Source organism: Convolutriloba macropyga, chromosome 7, assembly GCF_964194025.1.
Source record: "Convolutriloba macropyga chromosome 7, txConMacr16.3, whole genome shotgun sequence".
Taxonomy (NCBI): Eukaryota; Metazoa; Xenacoelomorpha; order Acoela; family Convolutidae; genus Convolutriloba; species Convolutriloba macropyga.
The window spans coordinates 29,856,468-29,875,176 of NC_134474.1; the positions used below are offsets into that span (position 1 = coordinate 29,856,468).

The 18,709-nt window shown below is 36.5% G+C and overlaps 2 protein-coding genes across 4 annotated transcripts in view; both read right to left on the minus strand.

Moving 5' to 3' along the window:
• Nucleotides 1-18,709, minus strand: part of LOC142342761 (son of sevenless homolog 1-like) — a 129,502-nt gene that overhangs the window by 53,491 nt on the left and 57,302 nt on the right. For all 3 annotated transcript variants that reach the window (XM_075394304.1, XM_075394303.1, XM_075394302.1), the window contains exons 14-18: nt 5,871-6,053; nt 5,378-5,498; nt 2,258-2,423; nt 1,852-1,990; nt 1,233-1,493 (exon numbers count right to left, since the gene is read on the minus strand). In XM_075394304.1, the coding sequence (XP_075250419.1) occupies nt 1,233-1,493; nt 1,852-1,990; nt 2,258-2,423; nt 5,378-5,498; nt 5,871-6,053 (870 nt within the window). The remainder of the gene's footprint in view (nt 1-1,232; nt 1,494-1,851; nt 1,991-2,257; nt 2,424-5,377; nt 5,499-5,870; nt 6,054-18,709) is intronic.
• On the minus strand, nt 11,806-13,486 carry LOC142342196 (uncharacterized). The gene has a single exon (XM_075393435.1). It carries the CDS (start codon nt 12,922-12,924, stop codon nt 11,980-11,982), a length of 945 nt encoding a protein of 314 aa, XP_075249550.1. The 5' UTR covers nt 12,925-13,486; the 3' UTR covers nt 11,806-11,979.

Consider the following 18,709-nt stretch of genomic DNA (forward strand, 5'->3'; position numbering starts at 1 on the left):
TTAATAGAAAAAAAGCCAAAAATTAACCAAAAAATCAAGAAATATGTGCCAATTTTGTATTTGAAACGCAATTTCAGGCTATGCAAAATACTGAGCTATCAATTTCCGGGGTTTACATTTCAACAAAGCATCGATTAAAAATTATTTCTACAAAAAACCAAATTACAAGCAAAAAAACTAGGCCACTTAGACGAAAAAACGGCTAAAAACGGTTATCTATATGTGCCATTCAGTCAAAAACTACTTTTCAATGTCAAAAAGTCATTCACTAAACTTAGCGCATGATCAAAAAATTTCTCTCGCTCAGAAAAAATTAGTTCACACTGCAATTTTACTCGCTTTCGCTTTTAGGTCAAAACATCGTCTGAACGAATAGTACTTCCGGTAAAAAAAAAAAACCTTAAGAAAACCAATACTCCTCTTCGAGTCGTAAAAAGACCGAGAGAAAACCAATACTCCTCTTCGAGTCGTAAAAAACCAAGAGCACCGCAATATAGCTTCGCTCAGCTTAGCTTCGCAGCTATAAAAAAGATTGTTTTTCCCTCCTCATGATAGTAGTTGTGTTTTAATACAAAAACCAATCTCGAAACAAACTGACTAACGTCGGACGAATTGCTCTCAAACGACTGGCGAAGACAGAGAAACTATCATCAGACTAGGGAGCAATATGCTTTGAGGGCTATGTAAGTTCAGCGCCCACAATGGGTTATATTTTAGCAAATGACTTAATTTCTGAATGTCCGCAATTCATGCCACTTAACAAAATCATAAAATCAAGCGGGAAAAGTCACTCAAGAGTGAATTGAAAGAATATTCTGGAAGTAAACGGTCAAGCAAAAATTTGACATAAAAAAGACACACGTTGACAATAATTGCTTCTAACTTCGTTCGAGAGCAAATAATCACAAAAGGATATTAGTTTTTCTAAGATTGGTTCAAGTTTTTTTTCTTCAGCTTTTCAGGAAGTACGAACCTTCTGTTGGGTTCGCTTCCGGAGTTTAGCTGGAGCACACTGCTCCCGACTTCAGCTTTTACTTTTGTTTTCGAACCGCCACTTCTGTTTTCGATTAATGGGCAAGTATAAGAGAACGTTTAGTCTCCCATGAATAGTAGTTAGGAACCGCTAGTACTTTTGAAGGTAAAGATCATTTGAGCTTGTACTCCCTACGGTTCTCCGTTACATCCATTTAACCCCAAACTCACCCTGTTCCCGTACCATAACCCACACTTACGCTATTATTGCTGTTTGAGAGGGAACTGCGGTGTCTGCCAGTGATAGAGGGTACCGAGGACACACTGGTCATTGCAGCCGGTCTTTGGTAGGTTGTTATCTTTGACTCCCCCGCAGTCCCTCCCCCTCCTCCTCCCCCGCCACCACCGGAGTCTCCGCTGTTCATGGCTATTCGACTCTGACTAAGCTTCGATACCATTTTGGAGCTGATGGATGGTTTTATGCCTGGACTCTTCAAAGATACGTTTCCGTATTTCTTCTCCTAAAACAGCCAATTGAGATTGAAAATGCAATAATTATGCTTTCAGAAACTAATAGCAGATATTAGCTACTACTCGGCCTGAATAACTGTACAAAATGTGAAAACAAGTTCTTAATGTGAAAAGCCTGCCACTTAAAAAGGCATCATTGGTACTAGTCAACTGCAATCTTTCCTACTGATCTAGGTCACTAAACATAAAGTGACCTAACTCGGTAGATAAAGCTTGTTGCTGATTAGCAACAGGAATGCTTTTTTTAAATGGTAGGCTTTACTTAAAACTCAACACACTCGGAGCTCAACACGTCTAGAAACTTTTTAGGAGCAGGAGAGCTTCAGTGTGCTTACGATGACGACTTACACTTTTAGAGGATGATGGCTGTTTGAGGGAGAAGTTAGAGGACGACTCCCTTGGCTCTAACTGTAGTGACATGGCATGTAACTTATCCGCCCACTCACTCTCCGTGTGAGAACCCACTGGGTCCTGGCTCATCAGGTATCTAAAGCAGAGAAAAATTGAATTCTGAGTAACACATCTACAATCCAAAGCAGACTAGCTAATCCATCAATCAATCACATCTGGGAAAAAAAATGAACGTACTTAGTTCTCCGTCAAAAGCTCTTAGAGCTTCTGTTAACAAATTCGAACCCTCAATTTGCTGCGAGGTACAAAAACCACAAAACTTGCTCGCTTTTCATTATTAGTTATTCAAGTGTCTGAAAATCAATACTCTGGATGGACTTTGAATCAGATGACCTTCACTTACTTTTGGATGGACTCTTCTGGCTTGAGAGAGTAGGGCATGGGTTGATACATCATGATCTGTCTACACTGGCTAGATATCATTCTGCACTTGGAGAAGTTAATCAATGCATTGCTAGTCAGCTTGGTGCTAGAGTCCTCTATGTGCAACACAGTTGTAAACGTATTCCCTGTAAGCAGTCTTTTTGTCATGAGAGCAAATTTCGATGCACGAGAATTCAATAACCTCAGCAACATTTCTACATTATCTTGGTCCTTACATTTTGGCGTTTACTCAGAGCCATTTTTAGTATGACTGAAAAAATATATAGCCAAAAAGATCCAGAGTGGGTAGCTGAAAATGTGAGCAAAAACCACAAATAACCTAAATTACAATTCAAAAGCCTTTTGAAGAAAGGTTTTTTAAAAGATGCTTTTTCAGAGAAGAATATACAAAAATTTGTGAAAATCGTTTTTTGTCCATAATGGCAAAAACTTCAGACTGTATATTTTGATAATTTCCAAGCCATAAGCGTTTCCGGGACGCATTGGAGGGAATGGTTAATATTTTTTAAAATCAAAATTGAGAAAAATGAAGAATTGCAGCAGAAGTTTATCATTTGTTTTCACGTTTGTTCCCCGGAAACGGTTATAACCAATATTGCAGAACGCGGGTAACAATTTCCATAGTTAAGCAGACAGGAAAGGAAAAACATGTTTAGCAAAACATCAAAAATGGTGGTCATTGCATTCAAAACTTCAAACAGCAATCATATCATATCTAAACGTTAGGCAGACACTGTAAGAACAATGCATATTTTTAATTCATTGGGAAAAAATCATTTCATAAAAACTTCTTACACTTATTTAAGAGCTAATAAATTGGGTCCAGAAGGAAAACAATAAAAAATAGAAACGTCAATAGCATGTTTCTAAACAAAATTACCGAAAAAGAGCTAAACCGTGGCAATTAGAAACCTGAAAAAAACACAGCTCAGTTTATGATGGACTCAACAATTTTATACTCAGGAAAATACAGTTTGCTATTGTTCCGACTCTTAACTATTTGGTCAGCAAATTCTCTGAAAACAGCAATTACCCGAACTGCTTAAGGAAAGCGGCAATCATCCCACTGAATAAAAAGGGAGATCCTATAGTTGCAGAAAAATTTCAGACCAATCAGTTTCCTGTCAACAATAGGAAAATTGATTGAGAAATTGGTTCAGAAAAGAATGCTAGATTTTCTCCAAATTCAAATTACTAAACGAAAATCAATTCAAATTTAGGCCAAAAAAGATTTCGATTGACGCCTTATTAAGTTTTGTTGAGAGCGTCAGGCAAGATTGGAAGGATGGTATTGCAGAAACAAAATCTGTTTTCGTCGATCTCAAAAAAAAAAATTTATACAGTTAAACATACTATCCTTTTAGACAAACTAAACAATTTGGGTTTGAGGGGGTCACATGTGAAACTTTTTACAATTTTATCTAAATAATAGGCAACAATGAGTAAATTCAGGAAATATATGCTCCAAATTAGCAGAAGTCGAGTAAGGGGCACCATAAGGAGCAGTAATTGGACAACTTTTTCTTGTGTAAAAAATGGCATAGACTATTACTGTAGTCAGAAACGTTTGACATTACACGCTGACGATAGTGTTGTTAAACAAAAAGGAGAATCAACAGCTGAAGCTTTCAACCATCTTTGAACCTGGTTAATGACTACCTCACAAAGAACAAACTGACTATGAAATGCAAAAAAACATGCCTTATGAACATGAAAACAAGACGAAAAGGTTCAGAGCAACAACTGATTAGACAGAAAAGAACCTAACACAGAAGTCATCACTGAACAATTGGGAAAAGAATTGCATGGCACTCAAAAATTCGGCGAAAATATTAAAAACCTTTTTTCAAAACTGAATAAATTCTCAGGACTATTTTACCAGCTCCGATCGATTTTAAATGTAAAACAACTGTTATTAATATCCAAGGTGTTTGCCCAGCGATGGCGCACTAGTCTATAGAACAAGCAACAAAACCCTAATTTTGCAACCGGAGACAAAAATAAAACAAATAGCCTAAATCAGTCTCCACTTGCCTGGAACGAGAGTCAAATCACATTTACTCCATTAAAGCTATTGAGTGCAAGAGAGCTGAACCGATGCTTATCTAGTTGCAGGGACAATTTCAGGGACATGGAACTTTTTGCTGTGTTTTATAAACAAAACTCGAAAGATCTCAAAAATCTTGAATTACGTTTTTGGGTTTCCCCCCATTTTTCGATGCTATGATATGCCACTCATTTACACCACTGATCATAGAAATGGTACTAACCATCACTTGACTAGGACCTCTTGGACCTATTGATAACTTGTCGAGTAGATTTCACATTATGTTACATGATTTATACCATATGTGTTGCAAACAAATGTCTATCCTAATCGAGATATATTTATTATTATTTACCATTTTTAGGAGAAAAAACAATAATTTTAAATCCTTTCAATATTAATTTGCCCGGCAATTGAACACTTAAAACGTTTTTGTTGATTCTTTTGAACTTTTATATTTAGATCTGAAAAAGTCTTCAATCCCAAGTTCAATTGCCGTTCTAACGATGAGATCGTTTTTTCTTAGCATTGATAATTAACAGAGCCCAGAAATCTAAAAGCAATAACAATCGAGTTGCGGCCAATCACAAAAAAATTTGTCGCCTGGCCGTCAGATTTTGATTTAAATTTGAAGAAAATTAAACTGTAAACGGTTTTGGAAATTCCAATTCTGCTTAAAATTAGCAGTCGCACTCTAAGAAAAGCCGTTCACACAAAGAATTTATGACTCGACAGTTTCCTGGATCGCAAACATAGAGTCTATTTAGGTGTAAGACTCTATGAGAACTGCTCAACGACTTAATGCCTTCCGGGTCTTACCTGTTTATCCCGTTTCTGAGGGCGAGAAGTCAAATGGACAGACAAAAACTATCAGATGAAATATCGATAGTACGAAACATTGCATAAAAACAGACCAACAGGACTAATATAATTGATAAGCTTCATTGAGAGCAATTAATAACAGCTGTGCTGATAAAATAAATGGCGAGGCTATTCACAAGATAATATCGTATAGCAATGCTTCAAAATTACCTAAATAAGGCACAAGGGGAGGATTTGACTTTTTGAGGGCATCTCTGTAGAACTTAAGGTTGCTGTCAATGTACTTGGAGATCAAACCATGTTTGATGTCTTTCGTCTCCTTCGGCAGCTTCTGAAATGATCAAAACTTTTTGAAAAAAATAATTCAGTCGTTGCCCAACTCAGAGGTAGTTAAAAGTTTGCTATAAATTTTAATATGAAAAAACTGGGGAGTGCTGGTGCCAAATTTGATTGTAAATCTTTAAGAACTGGTTGAAAGTGCAAAATGAACCCTGATGGAATACTACCATCTATAATTCCAACTCATACACCTTCATAATGGTATAATTTATTTGCATAAGCTACATTGGGTAGCAAAAACGGCTAATAACGTTTGTTCACGAAGGTTTATGAACAGCGAAAATGTTCGGAGTACAATTGCTGTCAATTTTGTTTTGCATACCGACAATATTCATCATCATAAATTATAGCAAATAGATCTCACCTCGTGAGTCATTTTGAGCCGGCTAACGCTCGAGTAGTTAAGTCCAGATATGACATGTAGCACCCCGGAAAAGTTATTCAGTTCTTCCAATGCCTGAGCAATCTCCCACCCCCTGACCAGAAGAGCCTGTCTCTCCTCCAGATTCGGAGTGTCCAGTATAGTGTAAGTGAACCAGTAGCTGATCTAAAATATAAACGCTGATCTAAAATTCACGTCGGTCTGCGATTCATCTCACGGAAAATATCAGTGCTTTTATAACAAGTTTTTGCACTCGGTTTAATAAGCAGACATTTCCGCAAAATTTGTTTACAATTTCACTCACAAGAAAAAGTTTTGCAATTGTTTTGCAATTGCAGTAAGTTGAGCAAAAAATACCACAATTCCTGATATAATTTCCAAAAAAATTTTAAAGTAACAAACCTGACAATCAAGACAGTAGAAATCTTCATTCAATCCACACGAAATGTGATGCTAACTGAAGGAGAAAGCACAAGAAAGAAAATTAAACCTAAGAAGAAAACAGAGTTCTTCTCTAGAAAACTTAAAAATAATGTTAAAAATATAAGAACTACCGGTTAAACACTGCGAGAACAAATTTACCAATACAAACGTCAAAAAGCAAAATCACTATCTATCAAAAAGCCTCTTTTTTTAATACAAAAAATCCAAACAGAACGGAACAAACCGACTAACGTCGGATAAATAACTCTCGAACGACAGTCTGGGCAAATTTAATTCAGAAGGGGGCTGCATCAAAGAACAATTTTCATGGTAACAAAGAATAGTCACTAGGGAGGGATTCGAAACCGCGACATCCACCTTTCTAGACTGAAGCACTAACCACTCGGCTATCAGGCCTTTATTCTCTCTTAGCTTAATATCGCTGACTTTGTTTTAGCAACCCAGACATAATTCCTCAATAAGAACAATTTAATTTAGGGACAAAATCAAGAAGACGAGCTTGAAAAATTCACTCAAGAAGTAAAATCGAAAGAACGCTCTACAGGAAAACGGTCAGGCAAAAACTGGTTGTGCAAAAATACACACGTTTTCAATAACTGCTTCAAATTTTGTTCGAGAGCAAATTAAAAACGATATGTACAAACCAGCTCAAAAAAATTGTGATCACAAAGTATATAAATTTTATGCAGACTGTTTTAGTCGAACAGAGAACTAGAGAAAATGTGAGCGACATTTTGCCATAACGTTCAATTTGATGTGGAGAGTAAACTTTTATGAAAAGTTTCTCGATACTCAATTTTACCCAGAGAAATCAATGGTTCGACAATGTCGCTTCCAGGATCGATTCTGTATTTTGATGGCACCACACCACTTTTTATCTCAGCAAAGAAAACGATCAAACAAAATTTGGACAAAAAAGCAAAGCTAGCATGAAGTTAATAAAGTTCGAGGTATTATCTTTGGAATAGTCAGCCTGGGCATAGGGAGGCTCGCACCAGAGGGGTGCTCACCTCTTCCAGAAATCAACAATATTTTTTTTTCAAAATTACAACCAGAACCGATTGAGCGCTTTGACATGAAAAATAATTGATATAACTGCATTTTCCGTCTTCTATGAACGTTTAACTGTCTTGTTATTCAGTATTCAGTGGCATCGTACCTGCATTTCATTTATTCGACACTCTTTAAAATACTTCTAACAGGTTTATTTTCAGGTTATCAATTCAGCGCCAAACATACCGAGCGTAAAATTCTTGTTTACGGAAGATTAAATGTAATTTCTTTGCTCGATTGCACTCTATTTTCAACAAGAGCTCTGATATAATAGCGTCAGATGTATTGCTTTTATAACAGATGCCTAAAAAGCTGCTCGTTGTAGTCAAGCTAAACGTGAAGTGCCTTTACTGTTCTGATGTGATTCTTTTAACGGATCAACTAATGCTCTATTCCTCCTAGGGACCTGAGCACGAGTTTTCCAGTTTTGCTTTCAATTGCAGCAGTAGCAAGACATCCAAACATAACCTACTAACGTTGGGCACATTGCTCTCAAGCGATAAGCGAGGGGGGCTTGAACTGAGTGGGGGTCTCAAGAGGTCCAAGAAAGGGGTGTTAGGTGAGGACTGAGGGGTTGGTGAACGTGAGGTGGGTGCTTGGGCGGACCATCCAAAGCGCCAAATTGCTTTTTACGATTTTTTTGTCCCATCGGCGGCTTAATTGAGTTGTACACTTAGACTAATAGCGCTGAAAGCTGCTCAGCAAATTCATGCAATCCAGGCTTCGCCAGTTTATGACGTAAAGTTAAAAGCGTCAACAAAAACTGATCAGGCAAAAAATCACATTAAAATGACCGTAGGCCTAATAAAATTGCCACAAACTTTTTTTCAGAACATTAATAAAGTTTTCTGGTAATAAATGGAATATTAAATGAGAACACTGGTTCAATTTCCTCAATATCAAGTTCTCTCGATTTTTGGGTGCCAGGTTATTATCCTGTAACACTTATTTTGTTTCCGTAAAAATTCATTAATTGTCCAAGCCTACTCAATGGTGACCAAGAATACAAAAAAGCTTTCTTCACTTCTTCAAAAAGACCACAACGCTATTTTTATAATTATTATTTCAACGTCAACCGATTGAGAGTTTTGACATGAATAAGATATAACTGAATTTTCTTTGAAATATTTAACTGTGTTTTTAATCAGTGTTATCGGACCTCCATCTCATTTTTTTCGCTACTCTTTAAATTACTACATAGAGGTTACTTTTCAGGTTACTAATTCACGGCCTTCATGTGCAAGCTGCACAAAACTGATTTATTTGCTTTTAGGTCAAACATAATGCTTGTAAAATTCTTGTTGACGGAAGATTAAATGTTATTTCTTTGTTCGATTGCACTCTATTTTCAACAACAGCTCGGATATATTAGAGTCAGATGTATTGCTTTTATAACAGACGCCTTAAAAGCTGCTGGTTGCAGTGAAGCTAAACGTGCAGTGGCTTCAGCTTTTGAAACTTCTGATGTGATTCTTTCAAAGAATCAATAAATGCTCTATTCCTCCAAGGAACTTGTACAGGTTCGCAGAAGGTTCTCGTCTACAAATTCGGTTTATCCAATTTTTGCTTTCAATTTTAAGCAACAAATAAACTCCAGCAAATTTTAGTGAATTTAATTCTCCTGTCCATAAACACTTTAATTGGTTACGATCAGTACAGGTTTTACCGCAGAAGCTGCGTTCAAAGCATGTGAACAAGAAGATGGCCTATACTTGATCGTATTATATCGTTTCTTGAGTGTTAATTGTTAGTTTCCATGTTTTGGTTCCAAGTTACATCATCGTTTTCAAACATCCGTTTTACATCATTACTTTACAACCTAGTGATTTTAAATAAAGTTAAAATGACGAATTACATATTTCGAGATAGAAATGGTGAAACACTCTGAAGTTAACGGCGGTATTTAACCGCTTCATTGAAACATAACCGGCAGATTGCCAGAAAATAGCCACGATAGACGCTTGTGCCATTCCATGGAATTGAAACAACTACTGAATATTAATTACCACACAGTTGTTTTTGCCACCGAGAAGTTATCAAACTCCGAGGCGAAGCCGATGTGTTATGATAACTTCGAGGGCGATAACCGTGTGATAATTTTTTTAATCAACGCCTGTTGCGATCATGTTTGTTTTTTAGACTACAAGTTTATTATACTGTTTCCATCATTAGACTACGAGTTTATCACCAGTCTTTTATCGCCACTGTTTACTTAGTAACAGTGGCGATAAAAGAGTGTGATAAACTCGTAGTCTAATGCTGAAGTGTATTTCCAGTGTCGATCGGGCATTAAAATTTATTACACTGGCAGTTTACTTAACTGCTATTATCGCAACAGGTGTGGATTAAAAAAATAAGATAGACAAATTGGCCACCAGTCTTTTAATAGACCACAAGACTTTTTGGGTTGGATTCGGACTGTCATTTTTATGAGACACATACGATCTATAACAAAAATTAGGGATATACGTTCGGCACTACTTAAACGCACACAAGTAATCTTTAACTAGTACATGTTGATATAATTATAAGTTCAATAAGTGAGTTCAGAAGTCATTTTTTAATGAAATAAGTCACGCTATTGACCTAAAAGCAGAATAAATGACGTCACGCCCCCAAAATTTAACTGCCAAGCACTAGAAGTCGGTAAAGAAGTCAATGGTCGTAAGAATTATCGATGGGGCCGACGAAATAAAAAAAAACATAGCAGAACAGCTCCTGAAATACAAGTTACAGAATTGAATGGAAAACTTAGAAGTACTCTACTTGACTAGCAGATCAATTGAACAATGCCAGCCAAAACACAAACAAAATTAACTTAAGTTGAGAAACGCATATCGAAATTATGTTCAAAATCAATTTTTGACTTTGAAATCGGTCCAGTATTGTATCTGCAAGACCTAAAAAAATCATTGGCCCTTGAAGATCCATAAACTCAGACAGAAAAATTCAACAAAAATTGAAATCAATCGCAAATTATAATGAATTGTTGCCAAAAATCGGGATATTATCTTTAAAACCAAATCTGTGTCTCTAGAGGCTATCCAGTAACCCAATACCAAGCCTAAAAAATCATTGGCTCAAAGATCGATAAACTAGGTAAGACTATAATTTTTTTAAAAAAACTCCAAATTTTATCAAAAACAAAATCGTTCTATTAAAATGTTGAAAACCAATTTATTGCCCCTAGCAAATATGTAATGACATACCATCAAAACCTACAGGAAGTTACCTGGCTACTGAGACAAGAAAAACAAAAAATAAAAGACAAATGTTTTGAAAAAATTGTAAATTTCATCAAAAAATTGCTGAAATTCAAAATGTTAAATTGTTGGGAACATTTCCATTGACACTATACAACATGCATTTTTTAAAAGACCGTGGAATAGGTTTTCTGGCCCCTGAGGTTGGACAAACATCAAAAATTGACAGAAATTTTAAGAAAACTTGAAAAAAGATGTTGCAGATTTTATCAAAAAAAGTAAATTCGAGACATTACAATAAAGAAAGCCAATCCATTGTCACTAGAAACTATGCAGTGCCCTATTATCAAACCTTAGAGCTAGAAAAACCCAAAAACTCTTGAAAAAAAATTTGCAAAAATTAGTATAATTTTGCGTATTTGTTTCTACTGCAAAATCTTGTAGCTCATAAAATGGTCATAACAAGTAAGTTTGTCTAGCACAAGGCCTTCATCAAACCTTCATCTAAAAACTTCAACCTAGGACTAATCAAACAAAAAACTCAAAAAATAAAAAAAAAACATGAAAAATTGCGCCATTTTGAGCTCAAAATCTCCTAAAAATCACCTTTTAGCCTTAAATTAATGTCATCCCAACAGCTCCACTCTAAGCACTCGCAGAACTACAAAAGCCCACTTTGGGCCTCTAATGAAGCTTAATGCCAGCAGGGCTTTAACTGTTTATCCCGTTTTGAAAGGTCAAAGTCATCGATAAATGTGAAAAATCTGTAAAAAAACAGCGCAACAATACAATCCAAATTTTTTGGATTTTAAAAAACCACGATTTCCCCAATAGTAGCCGTTATCGCTTCGCAGCTATTAAACAATAATGAATTTTGACGGTATCCAAATAGCCGAGAATAATTTTTTTTCAAAACGAATATTTTTTAAGTGAATAGAAATACTCTTATTGAATGAGCCTTCATGAAAATATGTCTGCGAGAGGTTTCAAAACAGCCACTGCCAAAAATTTTCTTTACAAAATTTTAGTGATCTATCTACTGAGTTCCTGGTTTTTCTCACTCGCATTCCTATCTCCGTTCAACTGGTTCAATTTGATTTCGCTAACGTTACATATGTGCCTATGCATCGCTCTGGTTAGTGTATGATTAAAAAAAGCAATCTTTGTCCAGAAAACTACAAAGAGTCAACTACCATCACCTAGGCAAAGAAACGTCGTAAATACAAAAATTTTATATTCCAGCACTCGGATTACTTGTTAACACTCAATTAAGCGACCGGATAACTAATCAAATATAGACAAGATTTCATAATGATGACACAAAAACCCATAATCTAAATCATCCAGGTTTGAACGGTCTTTTGAAAACTTCTCGATTTCGTAATTGAAGGCTAAAGCCGAATATCTTCTGGAAGTTTCTGCCAGACACCTAATGCATTCATCATCAGGTCGCCTGGGATTTCTGGGAAATTCTGACAACGAAAGAGTTCAAGATTATCATTGTCTTCATAAGATGAAAATTTGAGATGAGCTCTCTCAACATTTTCCTCAACTTCCTCAACAGTTTTTTTGCCGTTGACTGCAAGATAAGAACCATTTAGGTATTTACAGGACAGAAACATTCTGTTAAACGCGTGTTTCGGGTTAAGATACACGTTACGAGTTAGCTGCTCTCGGATGTAGCAACACGATACTGGATTGATGCTGAAAGTGTAAAATTGGCCCCAGACGTTGTCCAGATACTTGCAGTATTGTCTTCCTTGCTTATCAGAGCGAGAACACGAATACGTCAGATGATAGCGACCGAATGTGTTACCATCTCGCACATACTTATACTTCAAAAATGATTCGCATTTGATGTCAGTGCTGTCAACTAAACGTCCTGATACCTGAAGGGCAATTGCCCCAAACGTTGGATATCCACAGCCAACATCTACCAGGCTAAGATCACCAAGGTTGTTTAAATTTTTAACTAGCACCAATGCGTGGTTTAGCCCTAGCTGGTCAACTTCGCCTATGATTGGATAACAATCGTAGCCTACAGCGGCTAAAATATGGTAAGCGCCAACTCCGTGAGTTCCACACAGACCTCCAATTCCGTTCAAAATATCTTTCGTTGCCTGTTGTGCATTTGGTGCTTCCTTTGGATCACTTTGGGCCAAATGTGACATATTTTGAAAGGGAATTCTCTGATACCAACTCAGAATAATTTGATCAAGTAAAGTGCTCTTGTCATGATCAAAAAGTTCCTCGGCATTTATGACTCCCAACTTTTCCACAAGAAAATGAAAAGCTTCTTCTCGCGACAAAAAGTAATCTGAATATTTATTCGCCATTCGCTAAGCGAATAACATAAGATGCAACAGCTTGATATTGTTTAGACAATTGTTCTACGCAACTTGGTTGTTGAAAATGTATATCATTTGGTAATCGAATAGATACTCAAGATCAACCAGTGCAAAACAACTGGATCGTAACAGCATCTAATTTTGTACTCTTTGAGAATTTGCACTCAATTAACCCAAATAATACAGCGCACGTGTTTACACGCCATCTGAAAAGCTGTATCAAGCAGAAGGCATTCTTTAACTCTGATTACCTTTGCCGGTATAATTGACTAAAATCTTTTGAAGAGTTAACAAATAAACAGTCTTAAAATGTACTGGCCTGACATTTGATAAATCATAGTCCTTCATTAAGTTGGCAAATCTGCTTAATTTGAGCAAGAAAAGTAGCGGTCAGGAGACTGATGGAAAAATCCTACACTGTTCGCTGGCTCATAAAATGCATTCAATACACTTCTGTCATCTGTAGAGGGATTAGAGCACTCGATAGAGGTCGAGTGCACAATTTGATAGAAAACGAGTATTAGCTGATATTAAGGTTGATACTGTACGCGATTACCAATAACCGGAAAATATGAGTAAACATTCAATACCAAGACAAAACTCTGGAATTTTAGACTGAATCATCAGAACAGATGAAAAAATCCCGAAAAGTAGAATAAAATACTACAATAATATTAACAGTAGCTGGCTGCATAATGGGTGAATTATTAAAGAAATTTATTAAAATACAATTATCATTTTATTGAACAAAGTCAAGTAAACCAAACAAATTTTTACTCGACGATGTAAAAAAAAACAGCAGGACTAGCCCTGAATCACAGGTTAGATACTTGAACAAACTGAAGACAACACTATCAGGCTCCTTAAAAGAATAGCCATCGAAAATAAACAAATCATATACCAAGAGGTCGACGAAAATAAACAGAACACCACAAAAAACTAATAACAAATTCATTTCAATTCCATTTATGGAAATGTAGGGTTATCGAATTTATTACGTCCGGAACGTCGAACGAAAGACCTTTACATAATTTGAGTTTAGAAAGTAAAGGCCAATTTCGTAGAACACCACTGAGAGACAGAGTAACAGGGTTACAAACATTTGGCAAAAGAACTTCTCACAATGTCACAGGAATCAAGTGGAATCACAGTCATCAGAACACGCAATTAAAGCTTAAACTCTCCAACATCCAACGCAATATCAATAGTTAAAAATCATAAGGGGGGCCACTAGAATGAAAACAAATGGGGGGACATTAAACAAAAGTGACAAAAAAGCAGGCAACAATCAGAAGCTCAAAAAAGTTCGAAAAAAATAGCATCATAGTAAAAAACCATTCGCAATAAACTGAAAACCTTACGTGGATACATTATGACAAAATGGAGAGCAAATGTCAACTATCATTAAATACTAAGTGACAGATCAACGAAAAACAATTACAAAATCGGGCAATAGCCAATCGAAAAAAATCAACAATAGTTTCTACAACAAATCGTATCGTGAAATCTACAACAAATCACATTAGCTATAATTAAATAGACTCAAACCGCATTCAGTAGAGAGCCTCCAGATCTTTTATTGATGAGACTAAATGACGATAACAAAAACTACGAATAAACACAAAAAAATTTAAAAAAATTAAATTTTGCAAACAAATCGAGTCCAAGCTATGACCATCAGTTTCGAAGTGAATTTTTAACTCACAAGCGCCTTAAAAGGGGGAACTTTCAACAAAGACACGAAGAGACCGATAAACTCTCCACAATGAGACAAAATGACAGAAAAAGAACGATAAAACCAAAAAATTCGATAATACTTTTTGAACAGTGGTGTCAAAATCCTCCAAACCAACAGATTTCAATCCAAACCAGCAAATAATTTAAAACATGCCTTCAAAAGAGCCAGTGAGACCTATAATTGATGAGACTAAATAAGAAAACAACAAAATGAGCTACAAAAGCAGGCGAAATCCAAAAAAAAATCTATCAATCACAAGATCAAAAAGCCTCTCAGTATTGAAAAACCTTAGTTGTTTATTGGTGAGCTTAAAAAGCTACCACTCCGCATCAATAGAACAAAAGCAACACCTTTTAGAAGTAACAACTTTACAAGTAACACCTTTGCCAAAAATTACGCGAAAAGAAGCAAAAACAGAAGTCAAATTGCCGCATCGGAAAAAATGCTCTCAATAACCAAAATTCTGTCTAAAAATTAATTTCTCACTTCACTTTGAAAAGCAGCTTGAAAAACTGTGACAATGTAAGACTACTCACTTTCCAATCTTCTACCTACTCCAGCGTGATTAAAATCACTTCTATTTGACTTTTCAATGACAAGAAAAGGTCGTAAATAAAGAAATCTAAAAAAACATAGCCGGAAGAATCCTGGAAATTGACCGAAGTAGAAAATTACACAGCAGACTTAAAGCATCTACTACTTGACTACACTACACAATTTGAAAGCAGTGACAGAGAAAGAAACAACATAAAAGACATATAAAAAAGCTAAACACTGGTATAGCATATGATAAAACTTACTAAAACCGCTCCTCAGAAACAACTAGGTCTTGGCAAAAGACCTTTCAAAATAGGAACATTGCAAAAATGATAGCAATTGAAAAAAGCCTATTAAAATCGATCCATAAAGAAAAGAACCGAGAAAACAACGAAGACCTAAAAGAAAAATATCCATAAAATTTCCAACAAAATTCTGTACGAAATGCTTAAATGTAATTTCCCGGGCATAAATTGGAGAAAATTTTCATTTAAGACCGCTTCTATAACAATAAAAATTGCAAAGAACAAATAACGTGAAAAATAAGAAATTTGTAGAATTAATTCAGTGAAAAGTGCCTTGTCTGGCTTTCAAGAACCTACCCAACCATAATTAGGCAAAAAATTAAATTACATCTGTTAGATCAGTAAGCCAACCAACACGCTGCACAAACATTTTAAACGAAAAAACAACCTGAAAACGAAAGAAATGTGTAGAATTTATTTAAGTGCAAAGTGGTCCTATCTAGCTTTCAAAAGTCACTTTAAAGTAGCAACAGCTATAGAATAAAAAATTTTTCAAAAAAAAGAAAAGGTTGAAGTAACAATTTACCGAACAAATTATCATGAATTGACATTTATCAAGAAAGTTTATCAAGCTGAAAAATAGACATGTTTGCTGTAGAAGAGGAATAAAAACATAAAAAATGAGATGACAAAATTCTGAAGGGGTGTACCATTGAGACCAACTTTGGACGGAGAACGATTGGACAATAGAGAGGTTCAAATCCCCAATCTGCGGTGCACCTACCGCAAGCATGAACCACTCGGCTATCAGGACTTTTTACTTGATAATCTTGCAATCATTTTCTTTTAGCTACGGACAATTTCTGAGTAAGCGCAATTTAGGTCACGGACAAATCAAGAAATCAAGCGTGAAAAAGTCAGTAAAATTCAAATCGTTCTTTATAGTTGTAATTCGGGGAACCAGAGATCCACAAAGGTGAATTTCTTTGAACCAATTCCAATTTTGTGTCGGCACTGTTGAGAAAAACAACTTCAATTGCATAAAGAATTGGCATCACATAGCCACAATAAGCGTCAAGCTTTATCGAAACTGATGTGTTAGATGACGTTTTTTTACTTAAAACCAGCCTGCTGTTGCTTTTCTGCACCAGAGTTCGACATGAGCTTTCCAATTTAGTGATTGTGATAATGACACTGAGGTCTTTCTGCATGTTAACCCTCAAGAATAAGGGCGCAACGATTTTTACGAAGGCAAATTTCAGTAACCTTTCCGGAATTTAAGGTCATGAGATTTTTTTTCGACCAGGCTTCCAGGATTTGAGCATCCCTATTCACCGAGGTCAGTGTAAACAAGCTTTAGGTCATCGGCGTAGGCATAACTCAGCGAGTTAATTTGTAGTAAAACATCATTAATCTAGTCGATGAAAAACAGGGGGCCGAGCCGAGATCCTTGCTGGACACCGATATTAAATTGAAAAACTTTTGAAAGGATGCGTTGCAAATTTATGCCTTAGAAGCGTTTAGACAAGTAACTGCTAATCAGTTGCAGTAGAGGATTCGATTATTAGCTCTATTGAACTCTTTGGAGAAGTCAAGTTACAAAACACTAAGTACTCCGTCGTCTCCAGAGGACGAGTTCAACAAAGATGACACGAAGCAGGTACCTGAGCAACCGCTGAGCAATTCGGAGTGAACCCCATCTGTAAATCCAGTAAATGTTGTCGATCTGCCCTTCGAAGCAGTCATGAATCAGCTTCACGAAAACTTTTTTAAAAAGCAGAGGGCAGGCTAATTGGTCGGTAATTTTCAACGCAGAATTTAGTGCCAGTCTTTTGAACAGTGGTAATGTCAGCACACTTTCATTCGGCAGCAAACACGTTTATTGCAACCGGTCTTAAAGATTAGACATAAAGATTTGCTTAATGCTCGCTCAAGTTATTGGACGGGGACATACCATGAAGCCCCGGTGGCTTTATTTGGTTTCAGTTTTTCTGACACGGCCTGAATGCCTTCTTCTGTCACAAGCAACTTTCTGAAACAGTTAGCGGGAGAGCATTCAACTGTTACAGACTCGCTGTCACGATCGCAAAACATGCTTTAAAAACCGTTAAACATTTCTGCCATCTCTTTTAGTGTCTCTGCTGTCAGTGTCTGCCACTGTAGACCAGAAGCCAGAGCCCTATTTTGTCTAATCAATTTTAGAAGTTCGTGCACGTCAGAAAACCTGCGACCTTTTCAAAGTTAGCTTGATCAACCAATAGTTTCTGCTTTACGGACTTTTCTAGACGTTGGAACTTTATTAGCCGAGCCAGTGTCCTTTTCTCTGATATTGCTGGTCTCATTGACTAGCAGCATTTGATCACGGACACTTCTTTAAACGCCCACGGAGGCAAACTTCGACAATGTTTCCTTGTTCTGGGTGCCCACTTGTCAAAAATTTGGTACAGCCATTTGAACCGTCTCGACTAGCACGTTGACATTGCTGTAACAGAACTATGAGAAGCGATTTGTAAATATTTCTGCCTCAATTTTTGCCTAATCCACTCCTGACAACGCACACAAAGAAATCACATTTTCTCAGAAGCTTTAATTCAGTCACATTCAGGATGGTTTTTACGGTATTGTGATTAGATAGCAACTCGCCGCATCCTTGATAACCTCTAGTTTCTGGAAAATCTTGATGACAACTCATGATCAGGTCAGTGTTATTACACAGCACTACATCCAGACTGCATCTCTGCATCTCTTCGTTGGCGAGGAGTTTTTAAAAATTTAGCTCAACTAGCTTGTCGAGAAATCGGTTTTCGTAATGGTTACGAAAAAGATAGCTGGGCCAGATTACTGATCTCAGATTCACGTCTCCGACAACAATTACGCCATCGATTTGTCGCGATATTTGCTCAGCAACAAACTTTTGAAGTAAGCTACAGAACTTTTCAGCAGTCCAGCTTTCCTGTGGAGGGTTATAAACACTGCAGAGAACCAAACAACGCTTGCTTCCCGTATTATCAAGTACTTGTATTTCGACAATACCGCAGTCGTAAGAAAACCGTCAACCGTTAACTGGTGGAATTTCAAACTATCAGACACTTTTGCAGCTATCAAAGCACCATCAAGACAGCTTCTCCCCTTAATTGACATACGAACGCTGCAAAATCCAGTGAATGAAAGCACTAACAACGCCGCTTGGAACCTCAGCTGTTAACCAATAAATAGTCACACAGATCAAAGTATAATCGATAGAACTTAAATT